General features: G+C 51.9%; 1 protein-coding gene across 3 annotated transcripts in view; it reads left to right on the top strand.

Annotated features, from left to right (window-relative positions):
• RASGRF1 (Ras protein specific guanine nucleotide releasing factor 1) overlaps positions 1-24270 on the top strand; it is a gene marked incomplete at both ends in the record, with an annotated part of 105531 nt that extends 81261 nt beyond the window's left edge. For all 3 annotated transcript variants that reach the window (XM_080690553.1, XM_080690551.1, XM_080690552.1), the window contains 7 exons: positions 873-976; positions 2372-2456; positions 6498-6695; positions 11531-11610; positions 18580-18697; positions 20146-20214; positions 24178-24270. In XM_080690553.1, the coding sequence (XP_080546679.1) occupies positions 873-976; positions 2372-2456; positions 6498-6695; positions 11531-11610; positions 18580-18697; positions 20146-20214; positions 24178-24270 (747 nt within the window). The remainder of the gene's footprint in view (positions 1-872; positions 977-2371; positions 2457-6497; positions 6696-11530; positions 11611-18579; positions 18698-20145; positions 20215-24177) is intronic.
• Positions 24271-25664: the final 1394 nt, after the last annotated feature.

The raw sequence follows: 25664 nt of genomic DNA, 5'->3' as shown, positions 1-25664 counted from the left end.
GGACCCCACTGACCTTATAACCAGTGCAGGTGGGCCGCTGTGCGCTCGGGTCAACCCGCTGCCACTTCTGGGCAAAGTGGAGTAAACAGGAGAAAGCAGAAGCCACAAGGGGGTGGGTGGTTCCCTGTCTGAGCCCGTGCTGCCGGAGGGGCTGAGCCCTCTTCTCCTCTATGGCCCGAGGGCGCAGGGGTGTGAGGATCCTTGTTCCTGGCTCCTCCCAGGACCAGCACAGTGTCTCTTTCCTCTCCTCCCTCTCCTCGTGCCCGCCCCGCAGACCCTCCCCAGGCCAGCAGACCTTCTGCGAGACCACTGTGCTCAGGCACACCGGGCTCCTTGTGCCTTCTCCTCATCCGATCCCTGCCGGGGGGCCCAGGTGGTGGACACCCTAAAGTGCTCCATGGGTGACCCCCAGGCACCAGGGTCATGGTAGCCCAGAACTTAGGCCAGATGGCTATCTTCCGCGTGCCAAAGGAACGCTGTCCCAGGTCCTAATCCACACCTGCTACTGAGTCTCAAGTGGGATTTGGGGTTGAAGCTACTTGAGGCCCAGGCAGAAGCTTAAGGGAGAGCCTAGTCACAGCCTAGAGTCGGGCGACCTGCTTCTCGCTGAGTGACGTGGGCTGGTCCTTAACCTCTGGAAGCCCTACTGTTTCATTCATTTGCTGGGCGGCCTGGCAGGGCACAGGGTGGCTGCCCGGGACAGTCCTCACACACAGGGTGCGCTGCGCCTGGCTCCTGGCCCCTCTCCTCCTTCTCCTCGCCACGCCTCCTCCCCGTCCGCCCCACCAGAGTCTACCAGAGTCCCTTGGCAAAGAGGCCAGGAGAGCAGGAGCCGGCCCTGGCGGGCCTGACCCCAGACCTTGCTTCCTCAGGCAGAAGGTATGAAGACCGAGCCCTTTGAAAACCATTCGGCCCTGGAGATCGCGGAGCAGCTGACTCTGCTGGACCACCTTGTCTTCAAGAAGATTCCTTATGAGTAAGTGAGGGTTGAGGCCAGGGAGGTAGACTGCCAAGCCCCTGCACGAGCTGGGAACAAGAATGCATGGGCCCCCTCCCGCCCACACTTTTCCACAAGCATCTGACTCAGGAGGTCTAGAAAGAGTCCACATTCGCATGTGTGGACAGAAGGACGCAAGGAAATGTGCACGTGCAACCCCCAGGGGAGGGCTTTAGGGACAGCTGTAGATGCTGACGAAGCCCAAGGCAGGTGCTTCCCCCTCCGGCCTATAGCTAGTCACCACCACCACCACCACCACCATCACCCCGTGACTCCCAATATTCACTATTTTTTTTTTTTTGGCAGGTCTGGGGATTGAACCCAGGGGCATTTGACCTCCGAGCTACACCCCCTGCCCTATTTTTTATTCTTTATTTTGAAACCGGGTCTCACTGAGTTGCAGAGGCCTCACTAAGTAGCTGAGGCTGTCCGCGAACCGTGATCCTCGGGTCTCAGCCTCCCGAATGCTGGGATTACAAGCGTGCGCCACCACGCCTGGCTCCAGTATTCACTATTAGTATGGTTACAGTCATCTTGCATCCCTCTTCCTTCATCTAACAATATACCAGGATGGTATTGAAAAGTGCTACTTTGATAAGTGCACAGTATTCCCCAACACCGCATTCCTGAGTCAGGAAGTGGTCCTCAGTTTTCACACTTACACTGAAGGCTGAACTACACACTTCTCCTGCTTCAGCCTCAGAGTACTATCATCAATAATCCCACTTTACAGATGAGGACACTGGGCCCTGAGACGCAGAGGGCTCGCCGGGAGCCACTCGGCTGACGCAAGTCAAAGTCGGACTTGAGCCCAGGGTTGCTTCCTCTCCAGGGCTCTGCAGAAGCTTGTGCACCCAGAAACGGCCACTTCAAAAAGCAAAGAGAAGCCGGGTTTGGTGGCACACACCTGTAAATCCAGTACTTGGGAGGCGGAGACAGGAGGATCACAGACTTGAAGCCAGCCTCTGCAATTAGTGAGACCCTTAGCAACTTAGCAAGACTCTGTTTCAAAATTAAAACAGGGTGCCGGGCGTGGTGGCGCACGCTCGTAATCCCCGCGCTTGGGAGGCAGAGACAGGAGGATCGCGCAGGTTCGAAGCCAGCCCCGCTGGCTTAAGAGACCCTGTTTCCAAATAAAAAAAGTATAAAATTAGGTCCGGGAGTGTAGACCGGAGGTAGAAGGGCTTCCAGAAACCCCAGTACCACCAAAATAAATAAAGAAATAAAACGGGCTGCGGATATATTGCTCAGTGGTAGAGAACTTGCCTAACATGTGCAGGGCCTTAGATTCAATCCCCATCACTGCCAAAAAAAAAATCATGAAGCCATGAAATCATCAAAGCAAAGCCTGTCCTCCCCCTTTCCTTCCTGCAGAGAGTTCTTTGGTCAGGGCTGGATGAAGCTGGAGAAGAATGAGAGGACCCCTTACATCATGAAAACCACCAAGCACTTCAACGACGTGCGTACAGGCCACGGCGCCTTTCTCTTTCGGGTCCTTGAGGAGCTGAGCGGCGGGAGGGAGGCTGTCCATGGGTGGAGGGCGGCTGCCCGTGTGCAGGAGCCAAGACACCAGGGTCCTCTCTAGCGCCCTGTGGCCCGGGGCCGGTGGCTTCCCCGCGTCTCGGTTTCTTTGCCTCTTGAATGACTTACTGCTGAAAGGTCACGTGAAGATTAACTGGGACAGTCATCCCCTGGCTTCGGGGGGCCCTCCCTCAGCCTGGGGCGTGGCGAGCCCATAGCAAAGAGGATGGACGGACGGACGTAGCAAAGGAAGGGCGGATGGGGAAAAGGGCTGAAGAACGCCCTGCTACGCTTCTTATTTTTTAACCTCATCTCAGTATTAGAAACTAGGGCGGTGCGAGCTGGGGGCGGGGCCGTGGAGAAGCACGCAGCCCTTGCCTGTCATCCCAGTACTTGGGAGGCTGAGACAGGAGGATCGCTGGTTCAAATCCAGTGCAGAGTAACTTAGCCAGATCCTGTTTCTACATAAATAGGGCTGAAGGTAGGACTCCCTGGGTTCATTCCCGGCACCAAGAAAAGGGATGGAATAGTTGGCTGGAGGACGCACATTGCTAGAACCTTCTGAGCCTCCTGCATCATGGGCGAGGAGTTCACACTGCCCCAGAAGTGATGATGTTCTCACCACCCCCCACGGCTCCCAAGATGGGTGACATGTGGACATCCCAGAGCTGCCCGGGGCCAGTCTGGGTGGAGCCAGGGGCTTGCAGGTGTCCCTGGGCAGGGTGAGGAGGGCCGGGTGTGTGCTCCCCCAGCCCTCCACTGCTGGACTGACCACCCCACTTCCCTGCAGAGGAACTGTTGAGATGGGACCAAATACCAAAACAGCAAAGCAGCCCTGTGTGTGTAACAGGAAGGGCCTGGGCTAACTGGCCAACTGACTCAGTTACCAAGATAAGACGGTGCTGTGCAAGCCCTGTACCCCAGAACCCCTTCTCAGGCAGGCACAGAAAAAGCAGCAGAGGCCCAAAGCCTTCGAAGGCAAGGCTTCCGGGAGCGGGAGCACGGGCAAAGTAGCAGCTGCCCCTGAGTTGCTAAACTATACTTTTTTCTTTTTTCTTTTTTTTTTTTTTTTTTTTTGGTCCCGGGAATTGAACCCAAAGACTTTCTTCCTCAAACTATATCCTCAATCCTTTTCATTTTGAATTTTGTAACAGGATCTCCCTATGTTGCCAAAGGTCTCTCATCACTAAGGCTGGCCTCCAAGCTACAGTCCTCCTGTTTTGGTTTCCCAAGTACTGGGATCACAGGTGTGCACCACCACACCCAACCCTCGTGCTGTGTTTTATATACACAATTATCTCATTGATAGCTCACACCAGCTAGGCATTTTGGCGCACGCTTGTAATCCCGGCATTCAGGAGGCTGAGACCGGAAGATGGCGATTTACGGACAGCCTTGGGTACTTAGTGAGGCCCTTTGCGACTCAGTGTAACCCTGTTTCAAAAATAAAGAACAAAACGTAGGGCTGAGCATATAGCTCGGAGATAGACTGCACCTAGGTTCCATCCCTGGTACCACAAAATAAATAAATCAATAAAATCAAAGCTCACACCAACTCTGAGAGCTGGGGGCTGTTCTCATATTTGAGATCCTGAAAACCCGAGGCTCTGGAAGGGTCTCTTGAGTCCAGAGCGTGGCAGCCCCTGCCCCCATGGCTCCAAAGTGGAAGATGGCTCTGGGAGAGAAAAGCAATCACTCCTCACGACTCCTACGCATTGGCCCCAGTTCCTCCCCCTGGATCCGCAAGACAGCCGGCCTCGTGATGGCCCGGAGCACTTGCACTCAGTGTGTTCATTCCTCTGAGCTTAATCATCAACACGCGTGGAGAGCCTTTGATGGCCGGCGGGAGCGCATGACTCCACTTGTCCCGACCACACAGCCAAGCCCCGTCCTGGCAGGGCCCTCCAGCCAGGAGGAAACGAGAGAGAGGCCGCGTCCTGCAGCCCGGGGAGCGGGTGGGGCCTACCAGCCCTGGGTTCCAGGGGCATTTCTGTAGTGAACTGCACAACAGAATGGAGACCTGCCTGTCCCCCAGGACAGAGAGAATGGCTGAGACCAGGAGCGGCCTCAGAAAACAGCTGTAGCTGCCCACACCCTGCACGCTTGCACGGCACCGAGCAGCCCAACGCTGCCGTCTCCTTCCCCTGCCCCACTGTATGCCCAGGAAAGAAGCTGGCGCTCAGTTCACCACGTGACAGGCACTGTGCTAAGGGCTTCACAGAAATGGTCTCTCTCTATCTCTCTTTTTTTTATTACTAGGGTTTGAACCCAAACCCTACAGCCCATCCCGCTTTACTTTTTAGTGTAAAGCAGGGTATCACTAAGTCACCATGCGCTGGTTTCAAACCTACAATCTTCCTGTCTTAGCCTCCCAAGTACTGTAATTACAGGCATGTGCCACCGTGTCCGGTGCAATTGTCTCATTTAATCTGTTATTCTCGTTTGATAGAGGAAGAAACTGAGGCTCTGAGGTTGCATTGCGCCCCCACAGTGCACTGCGGGGAGCCCCCTTGGGGCTGCCCTCAACACCACCGGCCTTCTGCCCTCTGTGCAAATCATTTCCTTCAGAGACACGGAACGTGTGTCTCCTCGGCAGCTGCTTTCTTAATCTCTCCTGGAACTGTTCTATTTGCTGTCTTCCAGGCCTTTTCTCCCTGATGTCTTTGTCCCACTGATTAGTACTGGCTAGGATCTCTGGTACGAGGGCCAGACCCAGGGCATGGCAAGCCAGCTGGCCAGGGTGGGCAGCAGAACGGGGGCCACTCGCCCCCCCCCCCGGCAGCTGCGCCCGGGGCTCGCGCGCCTCCTCCCCACCCTGACCACTCCAGGCACTGCGGTGACAGTGGGTCTCATTCTGGACCTTTAGGTTTTGTTTGTTATTGTTCCCGTCGTCACAATGCTGGGGGTTCTTTTCCTCCATTCAAATCAATATGTTGAATCGGGAAATTAAAACTGATAGCTCAGTTTGCTTTATTACGGAGCCAACAGGAAATGGAAAGGGAAAAGAAGAAAAGCAGCGTGCCTGAAAGACACACTGCAGAGCCCGAAAATGAAATTCTGCCCCACCCAGACCCCAGTCCTTAAATACAGTTTCTTACTGGGACGTGCTTATCAGCGTCACCGAGGCAATGGGCTAGTAACTTATGTCTTAGGCAGGTGGTGCCTCTGTCTCTGGGCTGTGTATCTACTAAGCACAGGGGTCAATAGTCTACCTTGCTTATATATAATATAACCTCTGTTATATTGGGCTGTATGGGTTGCCCATCAACTATGAGTTTCTTGAAGTAACACTTGGAATTTACTTTTTCCATACCAAGACCGGGTCCCAAAAAATAGGAGGGAAACAGAGACACTAATTATAGCCAGTGTGACTGTGTCTATTCTCTAAGAGCAGGGCAGAAGGCTCTTGCTATATTTACGGCTCTGAAATGTGCCAGGCAGAGTCAGTGTGATCTTAGAGTTTTTATTGTTTTTATATATTTGTAGGACCATAGGCTTTAGCTGCCTTTGCGTATTTCCAAGCTCAAAGGCTTCAATTGTCTCTATGGGCTTCTAAGGCTTGCGACCCTCCTGTCTCGGCCTCCCAAATACTGAGATCACAAGTGCGCGCCACCACGCCTGCCTTATTCAAGCTTTTTACACTCTTTGTAACCTTTTCCTCCCACATAACATCCTACATGGTTCTCATTACGTTCCTAGGTAATTTATACATCCCCATTGTTATTTTGAAGGTCATCTGTTTTCTGTTGTATTTTCTAATGAGTTATTGTGAATTTATAGAAAACTTCTCATGTTTGATATAGAGTCCTTAACTAGCCACCCTAACGAGCTCTATTATTTGTCCTTGTAGCTTTCCAATTCATTCTTTTCGGAATGATTTGGAAAACGGGCAAAACCGAGTGTGTGAATAATAATTTTTTTTCTCTTTACCATACTTATTTCTCTTACTTTTTTCCTGTCTTATTGCATTGGCTTAAAGATCAGTAACTTGATTGCTTCAGAAATCATCCGCAACGAGGACATCAATGCCAGGGTGAGCGCCATCGAGAAGTGGGTGGCTGTGGCTGACATCTGTCGCTGCTTACACAACTACAATGCCGTCCTGGAGATCACCTCCTCCATGAACCGGAGCGCAATCTTCCGGCTCAAAAAGACATGGCTCAAAGTCTCTAAGCAGGTGCGCGCAGGAGGCTGGCACTGCTGCCACCTGGGCCTGGGCTACGGTTGGGACGGGGAGTCTAGGGGGTTGGCCACTGGGCAGCCACGGGTGGGTGAGGACCAGGATGAGGGCTCGCACTCCCAGGTAAAACAGAGACTCTCATCCCCTCTATCAACCGGGACCAGATATCAGGCCCACAGACATGGCTTTGGGACCTGTGGGACTTTAATTCCCATTAAAGTAATTAATACCCAGAGCAGGAAGTGTGAGGCGGTGATTATTGGTCCCAAAACTCTTCTCCATGGGTGGACGAGAGTGGCCTCTTCATGGAGAGAGGGTGATCAAGTGGTCCCTCCCCGGGACTCTAATTTCCCCCGCCCTCCTGTCACCCAAGGTAGCTGGTCCCCGTTATCCACTGGATCATCTTAAATACGAGCTTGGTCTTTGTTTAGAACATGATGCTAAAAATTCACCAGGTGGATTCATCCTCTGTAATAAGGGGGCTGTGAGGGGGCAGCTCTCCTTAGAGGAAGGCACAGGGATACACTTGGTTCACCTTCCTGGTGTGCTCGGCGGATGCCCAAGCCTCAGCCTGCATGTCTGCAGGAGGCTGAACAAGCCCCACCGCGGACAGGGGAGGCCTCCAAAGCCATCACCCTGGCATCCGGGCCATGCAGGACCCAGTGTCTCCAAAGGGCCTATCTCGCCTGCACCACTGTGGGTTTGCACACGCTGCCCCACTCAGATCATCACCTGCTCCTCACCATCCCTTGATGCTGATGACAGCTCACACTCCTACCACCGAGCAGGTGCACACATCCTTCCTACTTAGATGAGCTGCCAAACTCAAGATGCCCGGGACATCTCTTCTGCCCTTCCCCTGCCTTCTGGTCATTTCCACCCTGATTGCCGCAGGGCCGCAGAGCATGCCGGGACAACCTCTTGCATCCCAGTAAGGCTGGGCCTCTTGCTTCTTGTCATATGGAGATACCAGGGTCTGGGTAAGGACTGTGGAAGATGCCATTGTTGTTAGGAAAGATCAAAGGCCGGGGAGGTAGGAGCTCAGGCCTGCAGGTGCATCTGGCCACGTGTGGCACGTGCTCTTAGGTTGAGCTCGGCTCAGCAGAACCTTTCAGTCATCTGAGCTGATTTGGGCCCTCGAGGTTCAAGCAGGGTTATTGGCAGGGTCGGGGCAGGGAGGGGGGGCTTATTTCAGATCAGGACCTTCCTCCTGCTGCCCTGTGCTATGGGGATGATATCATCCCTTTCAGGGGCCCTCCAGACCAGCCTCCACTTTCCCACCTCATTGGGATCTTCCTGGAGCCCACACTCTGAGACATTTCTCTGCCTCATTCTCCAGCCTCCGCATGGAGTTAGGAGGGCACCACCTGGCCATCCTGAAAGGCTCCGAGAGCTCAAATCAAGGGCAGTTAGCACAGCCAGCGCGCCCATGGACTGCGTTCTAGGATGGCACTCAGGACCTGAGGTCCACCAGCCTGGCACAAGCATCAAAGATGCTCGTGGCAGCACGTCGGGGCCTCCGCCGCCTCCTGTGGCAGACTGGACCCAGCTAGCTTCCCCTCTGCAGCTCCTGTGGCAGCTGTGTATCTGGTTCCAAGGGCTTCGGGGAGCCCTTGGCCACCGCTTGAACAACAGCAGCCAGGGTAGGTTCATCGTATCTCTGCAGGAGGCTTGCAGACCCTGACCCACGAAACTGGCTGCTCTTCTCAGAGGCCTGAAACGTAGCCTCAACGGACCATTCTTCTCACTCCCTTAAATAGGCCGGTCCACAGCAGAAGAGCATCGTGTCAGGCCCAGTGCAGCCCTGGACAGGAATCCAGCAGCCAGGCGCGGTGCGGAGCTTTTTACCTCCCCCCTTCTTCTTTCAACCCCTCCCCAGCCCCCTCACAAACACTCTCCATCAGGAAAGGACCTCACGATCCTGCGTAGGAGGCCACTGAGCAGTGACGTGGGACTGTGTTTCCTCTCCCCGGGACGGTTGCATCTATAGAGCAAAAGTCTCTTTCTGGCTAACAATTAGGGATGGTATTTAGGAGGCCGCACAGCCGTCTTTCTTCCTGACTGTCTCCAGGGTGGTCTCTTCGCCACCCTCCCCCTTCCCACCCACTAGCATCCACACTCCAGCACAGACGCTCGGGTGCTGGGCCTGGTACCCCGGAGGCATCAAGTGATGGGCGCTCCCGACGTACAGGAGCTGCTTCAGGGTGGGACGTACTTTTTAAGTAGCATCTGGGAAAATCCCTAGGTCTTCCTGGAGAGGGCGTGGCAGCTCTAGAAGTACCAGACACACACAACATGTACGAGGATGTGAAAGGAATCCCAGTGTGCCCCGCTGAGGGCCTCTGCTGGTCCCAGATACCAGCACCACTCACCAGAATGCATTGTGTGTGTGGTGCTGAGGACTAGACCCAGGGGCATTCTGCCCCCAAGCTATACACTCATCTCTATTTTATTTTATTTTTTTCAATTGAAGCAGGGTCTCACTAAGTTGCTGAGGCCAGCCTTGAATCTACAATCCTTCTATCTCAGCCTCCCAAGTGTTGGGATTACAGGTGTGAGCCATCATGCTCAGCTGCTTCTGCACGCTTTTGTGACCTCAAGGAACAGTGACTTTACCCAAGGCGTGGCCACCAGGGCCTCCTGATCTAGCCTCTGTATCTTCTTTATTTTCTTTTTTAAAAAAAATTTTTTTTGTACTGGGGATGGAACCCGGAGCATTCTACCTCTGAGAGACACCCCAGCCCTACTTTTTATTCTTTATTTTGAAACCAGGTCTCACTGAGTTGCAAGAGGTCTCACTAAGTAGCTGAGGCTGCCTGTGAACTGCAATCCTCCAGTCTCAGCCTCCCAAATGCTGGGATTACAAGTGTACGTCTCCACACCCAGCATTATTCTTTATTTTGAAACAGAGTCTCACTGAGTTGCAAAGGACCTTACTAAGTAGTAGCTGAGGCTGTCCTCAAACCGAGATCCTCCTTTCTCAGCCTCCCAAATGCTGGAATTACAATGTGAGCCACCATGCCCAGCTAGCTTCCGTACCTCCTAAAGCTCTATCATCTCGAAGCCCAGTTTCCCCTTAGGAAACAGCTGGCTATTCCTGCTCATTTTCCAGGTAGGAAGCTGAAGCCCATCAAGGTGAGTGGAGGGGTGTTTTGCCCATGGACATGGAACGGGCAAGGGACAGGCCAGGGAGGCCCCAGGTCTTCTGATGCTCAGTCCCCACGGCTGGGCTCACGCCACCTCAGGTCATTCCTCCGCAAGTGTGTGGACAAGAAGAGGAAGGAGAGAGCTGGGCGTGGCAGCGCACACCTAGAATCCCAGTACTCAGGAGGATGGATGGTTTGAGGCCAGCTTCAGCATCCTAGCAAGACCCTGCTTCACAATAAAACATAGACTGTAGATATAGTTCAGAGGTAGAATGCTCCTGGACTCAATCGGAAGGAAGGAAGGAAGGAAGGAAGGAAGGAAGGAAGGAAGGAATGAAGGAAAAGAGGAAGGAGGGAGGATGCAGGTGTGGGAAGGAATGGATGCAGGGAGGAAGCCGAGGCCCTGGGTGGGGGTGGCCTGGACACATAGCTTTGCTGAGAGCGCACTCATCAACGCAGCATCAGCTCTTGGCTCAGTACGACGGGTGCTGTCTTGGCACATGTCTCTGTCATCAGTTACAACATACACTTGGCTTTGAGCGGGGTCGGTCCAAGGCAGACATTGGTACTTCTTCTCCTGGTTTATAGTGCACTGAATCAAGTGGCGTGCTCCACCCTCCTTGCCCTTCAAAGGGTGCACCTTGATCTCCTCCTTCCAATTTTGCAAGAGGTCTCACTAAGTAGCTGAGGCTGGCTGTGAACTGCAATCCTCCAGTCTCAGCCTCCCAAATGCTGGGATTACAAGCGTACACCCGGCATTATTCTTTATTTTGAAACAGAGTCTCACTGAGTTGAGACTCATGGAAACTATGTGTCTCAACTCAGTTGAGATGCATGGAAACTTGGTCTTTTTCTCTGAGAAGATTTCTCAGATAAAACCTGACCCAAAGATGGAAGCCTCTTGGCTCCCACAGCCATGTTTCATCCCAGGGTGTTGGTGTTTCTGGTCACCCAGTTTCATTCTGGATTTGGAGAACCTCAGGGCTGGGAAGGAAGTCACTAATCTGTTGCACCCTTTTTAAACGAGGAACCCGAGAACCCGAGGTAAAGAGATTTCTCTCTAGCCATACCAGGAAAGGAATGCTGGGCCAGACCAACAGGTCTCATACCGGACCTTTCAAACACCAGCAACTGGAACTCAGCTCCGGCCAACGCGTGGGCTGGCCCAGGACGGTCATTGGCAGACCCTCTGTCCTGAGGTTTCTTCTCCACCCGGGCCTTCTCTTCTTTGATCTTCAATCCATCCGCCATCTCTTTTCTTGATTCTTAAACTTGGGTGATGTTCCTGGAAAATCAAAGTTTTGAGAAGATGGCTACTTCGTGTGAGCGCTGTTCGTGTGAGACGTTATGATAATGAGAAGTCACCCCTTCCCTGATCAGAATGTAGGCCCCTGGGAGTCACACACCAAGTTCCTATCCTCACTTAGGACCCCGCAGCGTTTCTGAGGACCACGGGGTGCTCGAGCCCCACACGCCCACTTCCGTGCTCTGAGTTGTGCACGAGGTCAGACGTACCTAACAAGGGCCCAGGCCTGATGCCTAAGGAGTCGGGCGAGGCTGTCAGACACAGGAGGCCCCAGGCCCAAAGCTAACGGGACCCTGAAGCCCCGGGAAGCAGCATGCTGGGGCGCGGGCCAGCGGCCTCCTGTGTCCTGCATGTTAGTAAATGCTTCTAATTCCTTCCAGACAAAAGCTTTGATTGATAAGCTCCAAAAGCTTGTGTCATCAGAGGGCAGATTTAAGAATCTCAGAGAAGCTCTGAAAAAGTAAGTCACGTGTCTTTTCCTCACTCTCCTGTTTAAAATCACAGGCGCACACATGCCACGTTTGCGGAGCGGGAGGTCTGTTTGTCTGTGTGTCCTTCTGTCTGCCCATAAGACCCCTAGACTTCCTGGACCCCAGCGGAAGGGCACCAGGGTTTGGTGGCATTTCCCGGGAGAAGCAGAGGAGAGACACCCAGATTCCCAGAGCCATCGGGGCGCAATACTCCTTGATTCTCGGTGCCCTTTTTTAAAAATAATTTTGACATCAGAGTATGTCTTCAAGCCAAGGCATATCTTTAATGTGGTTGTGTTTCCTTTTTTTACTTGAGAATTAGTCACCAAAACAAAAGTACAAGCCAGGTGCAATAGTGCATGCCCTGTAATGCCCTTACCTGGGAGGCTGAGGCAGGAGGGTCGCAGGTTCAAGGCCAGCCTCAACTACTCAGCCAGCTCTTGTTGCAAAATAAAAGTTCAAAAATGCTGGGGTGTTTTTCAAAGGTAGAATGCCCCTGGGTTCGATCCCCAGTGCCCAAAACAACAACGATAACAACCTAGACTGTGGCAGCTTGGAACCAAGAAATAACTTACCAATTATCACACACCTCACGGTTTGCAAAGCGCCGCCCTTGCCCTCGGCCGGTTTGCCCATCAACACCCCAGCCCTCTTGCCACTTTAGAGAAGACAGCTCCCTGATGCAGGGGGCTGCCTCACACATTGGGGGATGCCTCTACCCACAATAAACTAATGGCACCCTCCAGCTGTGAAACCAGAAAAGCACCCCCAAACACTGCCAGAATCACCACCACCCAAGACAGCTCCTCCCATCTCTTTTCTCCAATACAAAAGCTGAAGGGGGCCTGGCCTGAGAGCCCAGAATCTGCCCAGGCTGGCCTCCAGCCACTGGGCATTTTCCTGGACAGACCCGTGAGGTTCTGGCACTCTCCTGAGAGTCCGCGGCCACATGCTTCCAAGCACGGCTTTGCTTGTCAGAAGGCTCCCGTCAGGGGTCCCCACTAGCTCAGCCTCCTGCCGCTTTCCTTTCTCTCCTTGCCCACCTGGCTGCTCACCAGAACTTGGAGTGGCCCCAGGAGACCCCGGGGGTGCTGACTCCCTGTGAAGTCCAGGGATCCACTCCTGCCTTCTTTCCACCAGGGCCCCGCTGGAGGCCGCCGCCCCCGGCAGTGGCTCTGCCGCGCGCCTGCGCCCGCTGGGCCAGCTCGCCACCTTCGCACTACTTGGTCGCCCCTCGCCAGCTCTGCGCGCCATTGCCTTGACCATCTCCGCTCTGTTTGTGTCCTCAGACAGATGTTCCACCCATCTGTGCTGTCCGGCCGTCTGTCCTCCGCCCGGGCTCCCCGGAGCCCCTGTGGACTGTGCTTGTGGGCAGCTGCCCCACCGTGCATTCACCAACCTGTCCGCCCGCCCCCGGCGCCGCGCCATCGCGTCTTTCACGTTGGCTAACTCGTCCGCCGCCGCCACCGCCACCGCCTCTGCGGTCCCCCATTCTGTCTGAGTCCCCATCCTGACTGTCTCCCCTCTTGCAGGTTACCTGTGGGCCTGTGTAAGTGCCTCCTCAGACCGCTCTGCACCTGTAGCGTGGGGCAGACGTGGCGTTTGGGTGATGGGGAGCTGAGACCTTTATACAAATCGGGCTCTGGCCTGGGGAGCCGTAGGGAAGCCCTGAGACCTGGGGCAAGCCCTTCCCGATCTCCTGGGGCTTAAAGGTTTTCAGGTAGGATGATGCTGAGTGGACCCTGAGGGTCTGCTTCAGCAGCCAGGAAAGAAGGGGCAGAAGAAGAAAGTTAATAGCCCCCAGCCCAGCCAGCAACCCAGAAGAGGTGGCCTGGGACAGACCCCACTAGGTGGGCTCCCAGCACTACTCGTATATATTGGGCACTTTTTATTCACTCTATCGTTAAAATCTCCAATCTTGCTGGGTGTGGTGGTTTACACTTGTAATCCCAGCATTTGGGAGGCTGAGACAAGGAGAATCACAATTCTTGGACAGTCTCAGCTACTTAGTGAAGCCCTTTGCAACTCAGTGAGACCCTGTTTCAAAATAATGAATAAAAAATAGGGCCGTGGGTGTAGCTCAGAGGCAGAAGGCCCCTAAGTTCCATCCTCAGTACCACAAAACAAAACAAAACAAAACAAAATCTCCATTCTTAGCAGGGTGTGGTGGCACATGCTTGTAATCCCAGTACTTGGGAGGCTGAAATGGTTAGGGTGGGAGGTTCAAAGTCACCCTTGGCAATTTAGAGAGGTTCTCAGCAACCCAGTGATACCCTATTTCCAAATAAGAAACAAAATCAGTATAGTTTGGAGGTAGAAAGCCTCTGGGATCTATACCCAATACTCCCCCCCCCAAAAAAAAATCTCCAATCTTATGCTAGTACCAGGCTGGAAAATGGCCTTATTGCCTTTACCAGCCAAAGCTTCGTCCCCAAATCCTATATCCCAGCCACCAAGCTACGCTCTCAAATACCCCCTCACCCGCCCACAGTGCCATGTGTCTACCCCTGGCCCCCTGTCAAGGACACCACAAGTGACCTTAACTAGGTATGGTAGCACACACCTATAATCCTAGAACTTGGGAGTCTGAGAGAAGAGGAAGTCCAAGGCCAGCCTCAGCAACTTAGTGAGACCCTGATTCAAAATACAAAATAAAAAGAAAGTAGAATGCTTGTGGATTCGAACCCTAATACCAAAGTATAAAGTAAAATAAAAAGGGCTGGGAGGTATCTCAGAGATAGAATGTCCCTTGGTTCACCGGGCGTGGTGGCGCACGCTTGTAATCCCCGCGCTTGGAAGGCAGAGACAGGACGATCGCGCAGGTTTGAAGCCAGCCTTGCTGGCTTAAGAGACCCTGTTTCCAAATAAAATATTTTTTAAAAATAGGTCTGGGAGTGTAGCCCAGAGGTAGAAGGGCTTCCAGGAACCCCAGTACCACCAAAAAAAAAAAAAAAAAAAGAATGTCCCTTGGTTCAATCCCCAGTACCAAAAAAAAAAAAGTGGCCTTATTATCTGCCCTTCTCAATGCTTACGCCGACACCCTTGCAAAGCCCGCCAGGCTCCTTCCCACTTCAGCCCCTCCGTGACCAGAACCTTAACGGTACTCATGCAACAGAAACTTGGCTGAGAACTAAACTCTAAATTTAGCAGCAAAATTTGATTATTAGTCCTTTGGGGAATGATTCCAGTGTTGACTGCTCCATCCCACCTCAGCCCAGCATTCATTTGCATATCTGCACCTTTGGCCTTTATTTTAGAAGGAAGAAGTTCTAGACTTGGAGGAAGAGAAGGGACAGGCTTTTCCTCTAGGCTGCCTTCCTAAATTAAGGAGGAGACCACTCTGCAGAAGGTGACAGATAACCCTGAGGTCACCCCTGCCCACTTTAAAGGGTAGCAATCTGTTTATCTCTGGATACCAGGAATCCCAAGGTCGGTATTCAGGAGTGCTACAGGTGCAGGCCCTCCAAAAAATACCTATTTCTATCCTGGTTTTTTGCCTGTGACCTCAGGGCAAACTCAGTCTTCTATTGGTGATACCACCAAGCAGTCTGTGTACAGGCAGCAGGAAGGCAAGATGGGAAGGGCTCTCTGTCCAACCCCATAGCAATGATCGGACCCTGATCCCAGGGACTTCAGCCCACACAGCCCAGACCTAGTGCTCCTCCAGGCCTCCCTGAATGCCCACCACCAGCCTCAAGTCAGGAGACACGGTGTCACTTGTGATCACAGCACTTGGGAGGCTGAGACAGAAGGATCACGGATTGAAGACCAGCCTTGGCAATTTAGCGAGGCCTTAGCAATTTAGCAGGACCCTGTTTCAAAATTAAAAAGAAATCCGGGCATAGTTGCGCACGCTTATCATCCCAGCATTCAGAAGGCTGAGACAGCAGGATCCAGGTTCACAGCCAGCCTCAGATACTTAGTGAGGCCTTTGCAACTCAGTGAGACCCTGTTTCAAAATTTTTTTTAAGTGCCGGGCATGGTGGCTCACGCTTGTAATCCCCGCGCTTGGGAGGCAGAGACAGGAGGATCGTCCAGGTTTGAAGCCAGCTGTGCTGGCTTAGGAGACCCTGTTTCCAAATTTTAAAAGTATAAAATAGGTCTGGGAGTATAGCCCAGAGGTAGAAGGGTTTCCAGGAACCCTAGTACCACCAAAAAGAAAAATTTTTTAAGCTAAAATATATGGCTGGGGTGTATCTTGGAGATACAATGCCCCTGGGTTCCAACCCCAGTACCACACACACAAAAAAAAAAAACTTTAAAAAAAAGGGTTGAGGTTGTAGCTCAGAGGTAGAATGTTTAACAAGTCACTGTTTCAAAATAAAATAAAATAGGGCTGAGGGTGTAGCTCAGAGGTAGAATGTCTCTGGGTTCAATCCCCAGTACCACAAAAAAAATAAAAGGGCTAGAATGTGGCTCAAAGATAGAGCACCCCTAGGCTCAATCCCTAGCTTCACAACAAATAAAGAAAGAAAGAAAGAAAGGAGGGTAGTAGATGAAGGGAAGAGGGGGGGAGGGAGCGTGTGCACACATACGTGGTGCTGGGGATTGAACCCAGAGCATTCTACCTTCAAGCTACGCCCCCAGACCTTTTGATTTTTTGACTTTGAAACAGGGTCTCCCTTGGTTGCTGACCATCTAAGTTACTGAAGCTATCCTCACACCTGCGATCCTCCCATCTCAGCCTCCCAAATACTGGGATCACAGGTGTGAACCACCACACCTGGCAAGCCGAGACTTGTGAGAGGCTGCCCACCCCAGGCTGGGGCACGGTGTGGCCAGTCTCTCACAAGAGAGACCAGAAAGGCCAGAAAGAAGACACGGAAGCAGTGCTTGTCATGGGCCCCATTTCCTGAGGTTCGATGTTTGAGATAGCCTCACCTTGCTTTTAGAGGCCGGTACCCATTACTCTCTTATTATTCCACTGGACACCATCAAGAACAGCTCAGGCTGGGCGTGGTGGTGCACGCTTGTAATCCCAGCATTCAGGAGGCTGAGACAGGAGGATCGCGATTCAAGAACAGCCTCAGCTACTTAGTGAGGCCCTTTGCAACTCAGTGAGACCCTGTTTCAAAATAACAAATTTAAAAAAAAAAAAAAAAGTAAAGCTGGGAGTGTAGCTTGGAGGTATAATGACCCTGGGTTCCATCCCCAGTACTGCAAAAAAAAAAAAGGCTTTGATCACACACAGTCAGCAGGCAGTCCCTGGCCCCCTTCTCCCTGTAGCCATTAGGCACCGGGCTCACCTGGCTGCCATCCATGTGGCTTGTAGAGATGGCAGGAGAAGGGGGAGGGCAGCCCTGGGGACCTGCTGGTCGGCACACTCCCAGCCCCAGAGGCGTGTCTCAGCACATTCACCAGCTCCACGGAGCCTGAGCCTCAGACTTCAGTGTGAGAGAGAGGAATTGAAAGGCGGAGCCCTGACAGCATCACGTAAAGGAGCCAGAAGGACCTAGGGAGGCCTCCTGGGCCCAGAAAGCCTGGATCTTTTTTTTTTTTAATCACAGCCCACATTAAGAGGAAAAAAAAAAGCTGGGCATGGTGATACACGATTGTAATCCCAGTACCTGGGAGGCTGAAACAGGAGGATCACACAGGTTCGCAGCCAGCCTCAGCTACTTAGTGAGGCCCTGTTCCAAAATAAAAGAATAAAATAGGACTGAGAGGGTAGCTCGGAAATAGAATGCCCCTGGGTTTCACCCCCGGCACCACAAAATACTAATACTAATACTACTACTAATAATAATAATAAATTATCATGTTCCTCTATGTCAATATAGGCAAATATGGGTATTTAATCTGAGGCTGAGACCTGCTGCTGTTTGTTTAAAGGAGGGGGATGTGGAGAGAGGAGGAGCAGGGCCGGTGTTGGACGTATCAAAGCCATCCCATCAGCAATGGAGGCTGGCTGGGACGCGGGGACAGTGTCCTACCATGTGAATCAATGGTCATTTTAATGGCGCTGTTCATCACCTATGAGTCGACTCTCAGGCCACCTAAAGCTTTCCTAGCTGGCACCAGCACCACTGCGCACGGACGGCCCGAGGACCAGAGAGGGGAAGGACTGGCCAGGGTCACACCGCACACGGCTGAGGAGCAGCCTTGGGTTTCTGCCCTTGCTCAGCCATCCACCCTCTCGCCTTCCTCCAGCGTGGCAGGATTGTCAGGTGGCCGAGAGGAGCTGAGGGACAGGGGCTGAAAACGACGGTCACCCGCGTCGCTCACCGTGATTCCACCAGCACCCGTGCGCTGGGCTGAGAGGGGTCTATGGAGCACTGTGTGACGAGTCCCTGAAGGAGCTCAGTAGTGACCTCGGGGCTACATCACAGGCCCCATTAGCTTATCAGGCCCCCAAGAGTCCCCTATGGCGTAAATGTCACCCAGCCCCGCCCACAAGCCCCTCCCAGGCCAGTGAGCCCAGGGGCCCAGGGGGCCATGTGTCCTGCTTTGGAGCATCCTGTCCGAGGCAGGGGCCAATGTCAGGGAGCAGAGACAGATGGCGGGTGTGGAGCAGCCCTCCCCGAGGCGAGAGTCAGCCTCCGCGAGCAGGAGGGCGCTGGCGACAGAGCCCGGGGGACTCTGACCGGGACAGAGGGCAGAGAGGCAGAGGGCAGACGGCCCCCCAGGCCAGCTGACAGCCCCAGGCCCCAGCATGTACGAGTCTGTGCTGTTATTCTTGGTAAATACAAATCACTTTGCCTAGCCAGGCATGGCAGCGCACACCTGTAATCCCCATACACGGGAGGCTGAGACGGGATGGTCACAGGTTCGAGGCCAGTCTCAGCAACTTACCAGGACCCTGCTTCAAAATAAAAATTCAAACAGGCTAGGAGTGCAGCTTGGCGGGAGAATGCCCCCTTTGCTTCTTGCCAAGCCAAGTGCACAGGTGGGGGTTCTGTTCTTTGCTGAAGTTCCTCTTTTTGAGTAAAAACCTTTTGTTGATGTCATTTGCCTCCAAGCTGTGACCCGCCCTGTGTCCCTTACCTCGGGATGTACCTCACGGACCTGGCCTTCATCGAGGAGGGGACGCCCAATTACACAGAGGACGGCTTGGTCAACTTCTCCAAGATGAGGATGGTGGGTTGCCCAGAGTGAGCTGGGGGGGGGGGTTAACCCACTCAACTGGGGCCACCCAGGCTCACCCCAGCCCCGAGTGCTGGGCCGGGCTTCCCCTGCTCCCCCCTAGAATCCCACAGTCTGAGAGCCCATGCTCCTGTCACCCCACCACACAGATGAGTAGCCTGAGACGCATTGGGCGTGCGGCACACACCTGTGAGCCCAGCACTCAGGAGGCTGAGACAGGAGGATTACAGGTTTGAGGCTAGAGCATGGAAACTTAAATAGTAAAGGCTGAGGTGTCCAAGGTAGATGTCCAGCTGGACATGGTGGCACACGCCCGTAACCCTAGTGCTTGGGAGGCTGAGACAGGAAGATCGCAAGCTGGAGGCCAGCCTCAGCAACTTAGCAAAAACCTGTTTCAAATATTTAGAAAATCAAATAAAGCTGGGGTGTAGCTCAAAGATAGAATGCCCCCTGGGTTCAATTCCCAGTGCCCCCAGAAATCTAGGGCCTAGGAGGGGATCCCAGGAGACCTCCTCCATCAGGAGCAGGCCTTCTAGTTCCTCTCCTCTCGCTTCAACCAGAGTGCCTCTTAGGAAATGGGCTCTCACAGCCGGGCATGGTGGCGCACGCTTGTCATCCCAGCATTCAGGAAGCTGAGACCGGAGGATCGCGGTTCGCAGCCAACCTCAGCTACTACTTACTGAGGCCCTCTGCAACTCAGTGAGAGCCTGTTTCAAAATAAAGAATAAAAAATAGGGCTGGGGGTGTATCTCAGAGGTTGAATTCCCCTGGGTTCTATACCCCAGTACCCCTAAAAAGAGAAAATGGACTTTCAGGTTTCATAAAAAGTGTACCTCCCGCACTTTTTTTGTTGGTGGTACTGGAAGTTGACCCCAGGAGCATTCTACCTCTGAGCTCTACCCCCCATCAGCCCTATTTTTTCTTCTTCACTTTGAAATAAATTCTCACCAAATTGTGGAGGGCCTCACTAAGTTGCTGAGGCTGACCACAGACCTGCGATCCTCCTGTCTCAGCCTCCCAAGTCCTGGGATTACAAACGTGCGCCACGATGCCCAGCTGCCTCCGTCACTTTCGCAGCAGTTGAAGCACCATCCTGGCGGGGGCCCAGCGCCTTCACCTGTCGCTGGCACACACAAGACACCTAGATGCCTTGAATTTGTGCTGAAGTCCCGGGGTTTTGTTACAGCGATGCTGGAGGGTTCATCAGAAGAAAGGAAGCTTCTTCCCCCTCAAGCATTAGCATAATTACTCCCCAGGGTCTTGACAAGTCTCTCCCTTGGAAGCCAGTGGTTGGCTTACTGAAAACCCTGAGTCCTTGGTGGGACCTTCCCGGGGGCAATTGGTCAGGAATCACATGACTGCAGACTGGGCATGGGCCTCAGTCCAGCAAAGTGCAGGGTGTTACCACAAGCAGACTCTAACACTCTCCTGACTTCCCACAGATATCCCATATTATCCGAGAGATTCGCCAGTTTCAGCAAACTGCCTATAAAATAGAACACCAAGCAAAGGTAAGCGGCGGCCTCCTGCTGCCCCCTGGTTCCCTCAGGGTGGCGCCTCCTGGACGGCTGCTGCCTTTCCCTCTGTACCTACCCACTCTCCCTTCTCCAGGCCTGTGGGCCCAGCTCAGGTGCCATCTCGGTAAGGAGGTCTTCCCTGCTCCCTGTCCGCCGGTCCAAAGGGAGTGGTACCTTCTTATTTGCCATTCTGATTTGCCTCCCCCATAGGATGGGTTATAGCCATGGCTGATCTCCCCCAGGGCAAAAGGGGGAAGAGTTTAAGTGTGTGTGTGTGTGTGTGTGTGTGTGTGTGTGTGTGTGTGTGTGTGTGTGTGGTTTTTTTTTCCTGGTACTGGAGATGAAACCCAGGGGCATTGTACCTCCAATACTACACCCCCACCCCTATTTTTTTATTTAGGTTTTTTTTTTTTTTGCAGTATTAGGGGTGGAACCCAGGGGCATTCTACCTCCAAGCAACACTCCCAGAACTATTTTTATTCTTTATTTTGAAACAGGGTCTCACTGAGTTGCAGAGGGCCTCACTAAGTAGCTGAGGCTACTCTGGTCTCAGTCTCCCGAATGCTGGGATTACAAGCTTGCGCCACCACTAAAATGTTTCTTTTTAAGAAATGGCTATGTTCACACATCACAAAACTCACAGATTTCTCTCCTAAAATCAACAGTGTCCTCAGAGTTTCTTGAGTCTGTGTCCATAGGCAACCCCAAAACACACACAATTTTATATATTTTTATTGGTGTGATATGGTTATATATCCAAAGTGATACATATATATACATGCATTCAACATCTCTGAGTGTGACTCACTCCTAACCCTTTTCACTAATTTTTTATACCGAAATGGAGTAAACTCTACACTGCTCGGCATCATTCCTTTTTCCTTGACAATATATCCCAGGGAGCCTATGGTGGCATAAGCCTGTAATCCTAGCACTTAGAAGGCTGAGACAAGAGGATCACAGGTTCAGGAATAGTCTCAGCAAGCTGGGCGTGGTGGCGCACGCTTGTGATCCCAGCATTCAGGAGGCTGAGACCGGAGGATCGCGGTTCGCGGACAGCCTCAGCTATTTAGTGAGGCCCTCCGCAACTCAGTGAGACCCGGTTTCAAAATAAAGAATAAAAAATAGGGCAGGGGGTGTAGCTCGGAGGTCAAATGCCTCTGGGTTCCATTCCCAGACCTGCAAAAAAAAAAAAAAATAGTCTCAACAAAGCGAGACTTTCAGCCACTTAACAGAACATGCTTTCAAATAAAATAGGGTTAGGAATGTAGCTCAGAGGTAGAATGCCCCTGGTCTCAATCCCCAGTACAATTTTTTTAAATTATCTATTTCCTATCACATTCTGTGATCTCCTGATTCTGGCACATTAAAAATGGTAAGGAAGCCAGATGTGGTAGCCCACACTTGTAATGCCAATACTTGGAAAGCTGAGACAGGAGAAACACGGGTTCGAGGACAGCCTCAGCAAGTAGTGAGGCTCTCGACAATTTAGTGAGACCTTGTTTCAAACATAATGAATGAAGCCAGACATGGTGGCGCATGCTTGTAATCCCGAGGCTGAGATAGGAGGACCGTGATTTGCGGCCAGCCTCAGCCACTACTTAGTGAAGCCCTTTGCAATTCAATGAGACCCTGTTTCAAAATAAATAAAAAAAAAAAATAGGGCTGGGGATGTAATTCAGAGGTAGAATGCCCCTGGGTCCTATCCCCAGTACTGTTACAGTTTGAACTGTTATGGTTTGGGGGAACTGTGCCCGTGAACCTCTGTTAGGCTCCCGGAGATTGTTCCTGTGAACTGCAGGTTCTTGTCCAGATTAAGGATAAATATACACTAGTCCAGACTCTTGCTAAAGATTTAAATGAGTTTATTATTACAAAGATAAAAAATACAGGTTGTAACTGTTATGGCACCATTAGAAAGAGGGAAAGACAGAGCTTAGACTAAAGCCCTGTGCCACAGAGTGACATAGTGGGCTGACTCGGAACGAAGCCACCAGAGTTCAAAATACAAAACACCTTTTTGTAGATACAAAGCCCTCCATCTCACTCTACTACCTAGGTGTAAGTCCACCCCTTAACTTCCCGCCTAACTGCTGGCAAACACCTAGGTTTCTTTGTTTCAGACCAGGATGATTGACAAGGCCCAGGGCCATGTGGTACCTGCTCTCCTTCCTCAAAGGTCATCCCCTCCTCCCCTACTCTTGGGTAATCCTTAGCTAGATATCACTTATTATGCAGACCTGGTTTTAGACCGTGAAAGTCCTAGGTCCCAACTCCTATATCCACTTGCTAATTACTTTTAGCAAGGGTCCTTTGCATTATAACAGCTACCTGACTCCTGGCAGTAACCAAGCCCTGACCGCCCTTCCCTCAGTCACAGATCTGAACTCCATTTTCTATATGCCAAGTTTTGATAAATATATTAATAACCAAAACTTTTTTTAATCTGTTTAGGCCATTTCCTAATACTGGTACATGACCACAAAAAAAATTAAATTTAAAAAATAATGATTTAGCCGGGCGTGGTGGCACACGCTTGTAATCCCCGCGCTTGGGAGGCAGAGACGGGAGGATCGCGCAGGTTCGAAGCCAGCCGCGCGCGCTGGCTTAGGAGACCCTGTTTCCAAATACAAAATGTAAAAAAAGAGGTCTGGGAGTGTAGCCCGGAGGTAGAAGGGCTTCCAGGAACCCCAGTACCACCAAAAAAAATAATAATAATAATAATGATTTAAATAGGGCTAGGTTTGTAGCTCAAAGGTAGAATGCCCCTAGGTTCAATCCCCGGTACCACAAAAATAAAGAAATAAAGAAATAAAGAAAAATAAGCAGGGCGTGGTGGCACACACTTATAGTCCCAGCATTTCAGAGGCTAAAACAGGAGGATCATAGTTCGTGCTCAGCCTCAGCTACTTAGTGAGGCCCTCTGCAATTCAGTGAGACCCTGTTTCAAAATAAAAAATAAAATAAGACTGAGGGCTGGACGTGGTAGTGCATGCTTGTAATTGCAGCATTTGGGATTTTGAAACAGGAGGATTGCGGTTCCTGCACAGCCTCAGGTACTTAGTGATGCCCTTTGCAACTCAGAGAGACCCTATTTCAAAATAAAGAACAAAAAAATTAGAGCTGGGGGTGTAGCTCAAAGGTAGCATACCCCTGGGTTCCAACCCCAGTACTGCAAAAAAAAAAAGAAAAATTAAAGGTGGGGAGATTCTCCCTAAAGGGGCCGAAGTTTGGGCCTAGTGAAGAAAAGGGCTCTGAGGACCCTGGCTGAAGCTTTGTCACGGAGGGAATCTTTGTCATTGCCAATTTCCCTGGTGTAAATATGGCCAGCGGGTCCACTGTCCAGCCACCAACTTGACGTGGCTGAAAGCAGAACTGAGAAGAGATGCCTACCCTTGCAAGCTGCCATGAGCCAGCCCCGAAGCACCTCTGCATGTATTCTGCAAAAAATATCCGTGCCGGGGCTGGAGGCACAGCTCCCAGCATGCACGCAGTAGCTAGATCCCCAGAACCACAGACAGAGGGAGGAGCAAAGGAGACGTGTTAAGTAACAACACTAAGACAAATTGTATTTTAAGACAAAACACTACTGAGCTGGGCGTGGTGGCACACATCTGTAATCTCGGTACATGAAAAACTGAGGCAGGACTATCACAGATAGAGGCCAGCCTCAGCAACTTAGCGAGACCCTGTTTCAAATTTAAAGTAATTTTTAAAGGGCTGGGGGTGTAGCTCAGAGGTAAAAATGTCCTGGATTCGATCTCTAGTACCAAAAGAAAAATACTACTAAATGCATAAGTGCATTTTTTTTTTTTTTTGGTCTCATGCCCACCTGGATCTCCCCTGAGAGTGTTCGGGTCCCGGGGGCACACCCAGTGTCCACAGTCATAGTATTACAGAGTTCCCATGACCCTGCTGTTCCTTCCTCTCCTCTCTTCTCTTCTGCTCTGTTCTCAGGTAACCCAATACTTACTGGACCAGTCTTTTGTAATGGATGAAGAAAGCCTTTACGAGTCTTCTCTCCGAATAGAACCAAAACTCCCCACCTGAGCCCGCACCCAGCCCGAACCAGCTGCTCCCGTGGACACGTGCTATATGATATTGTACATAATCGTTTGGTTTCTCTGGATTTTCTTCTTCAGTTTGTGCTTCTCCAAGAATACAAATCCGTTCTCGTTCTTAGATTCCTGTAGAATTGGAATATGAATTTCTGCACCATTTAAGACTCGGCCCCGTCCCACCCCTCTCTCCTGCAGTGCCTGCTCCTCTCGAACAGCTGGACTCTCCCCAGACCCCCGCTCTTCTCCAAAGGGGAGACAGAACCTGCTAGTCTGTGGGTCTCAGGCTCCAGTCCCACTTCGCCCATTCCCAGCCCGGCCTCCAGGTTGGGCCGGCCACCCCGGACACCCCCTAGCATGTTCCACGTAGATGTTATAACTGGGTGGGGGTGGGGGAGGCGGGAGGGGAGGCCATTCCCTTCAGTCCGGCCATTGACAACTCTCCCCGCTGCCAGCGATGCCCAATTTCCAAAGCAGCTTTTTCAGCCAAAATCGCAGGTCTCAACACTCCTCGTCTACCAGCAACCTGGCTGGAAGGGGGTCCTCTCCTCTGAGAACCTTCCCCCCACCCCTGCACCAGTGCCGCCACCTCAGGCCCCACGTCGCTCTTTGCTCTAGGATTATTACTAGATTGCATGAAAAGCGGTCTCAACACAAGTGGACAAGGCCCTAGAACTTCCAGAGGAAAACACAGTCACGCCTAGCCGCGTCGACCCTCACCGACAACCGCCGCCCAGCCTCCGCCGCCCAGCCTCTGCCGCCCAGCCTCCGCCTCCGGGAGGCAGAAACACAAACGTCACTTTTCCTCTTTGAGCCGCCCGGTGGTCACCACAAGCTTACCTTGAGATGCTCGAAGTCCGTACGCCTTGTGATGATTAGTACCACACTGTAGAATTAGGAAATCAATAACCGAGTGTTTTTAATTGCATTTACTGCAGTCCTGTCTAAACGCCTCCTAGCAGGAAGATAGTAACGTAGTGCTTATTCTGTGAATATTACCACGTATTTTTTACATTCTACAGTATAGAGAACACAGGCTCACTCCAGAGTGGCAGGCATGCTTCACGACAACAGACAGACAACTTTTGCTGTAAGCAATACCTAGTGGTATGAGAATTCTCTTTCAAGTCCGAAAATATTTCAACTTACAGCTTGTTTGGAAAAAAAAAAAAAAGAAATTTCCATTTTTGTAAAAATATATGTTTCCTGATTACCTCTTGCTAATAAATCTATTCTATCTCAGGGTGAATGGTGAGTTTGGATGGGTTTCATTCCTTCACGTGATGAGTAGCTGGTGAGCAGCTCTTTGGTACCATGCTCTGGGCTGGGACCCAGAGGTCCAGAGTGGTAAGGACACTATCCCTGATTCTGGGGGGACCCATGGTC

Source organism: Muscardinus avellanarius (assembly GCF_963383645.1).
Source record: "Muscardinus avellanarius genome assembly, chromosome: 3".
Classification (NCBI taxonomy): Eukaryota; Metazoa; Chordata; class Mammalia; order Rodentia; family Gliridae; genus Muscardinus; species Muscardinus avellanarius.
This window is presented reverse-complemented; position numbering and strand designations above follow the sequence as displayed.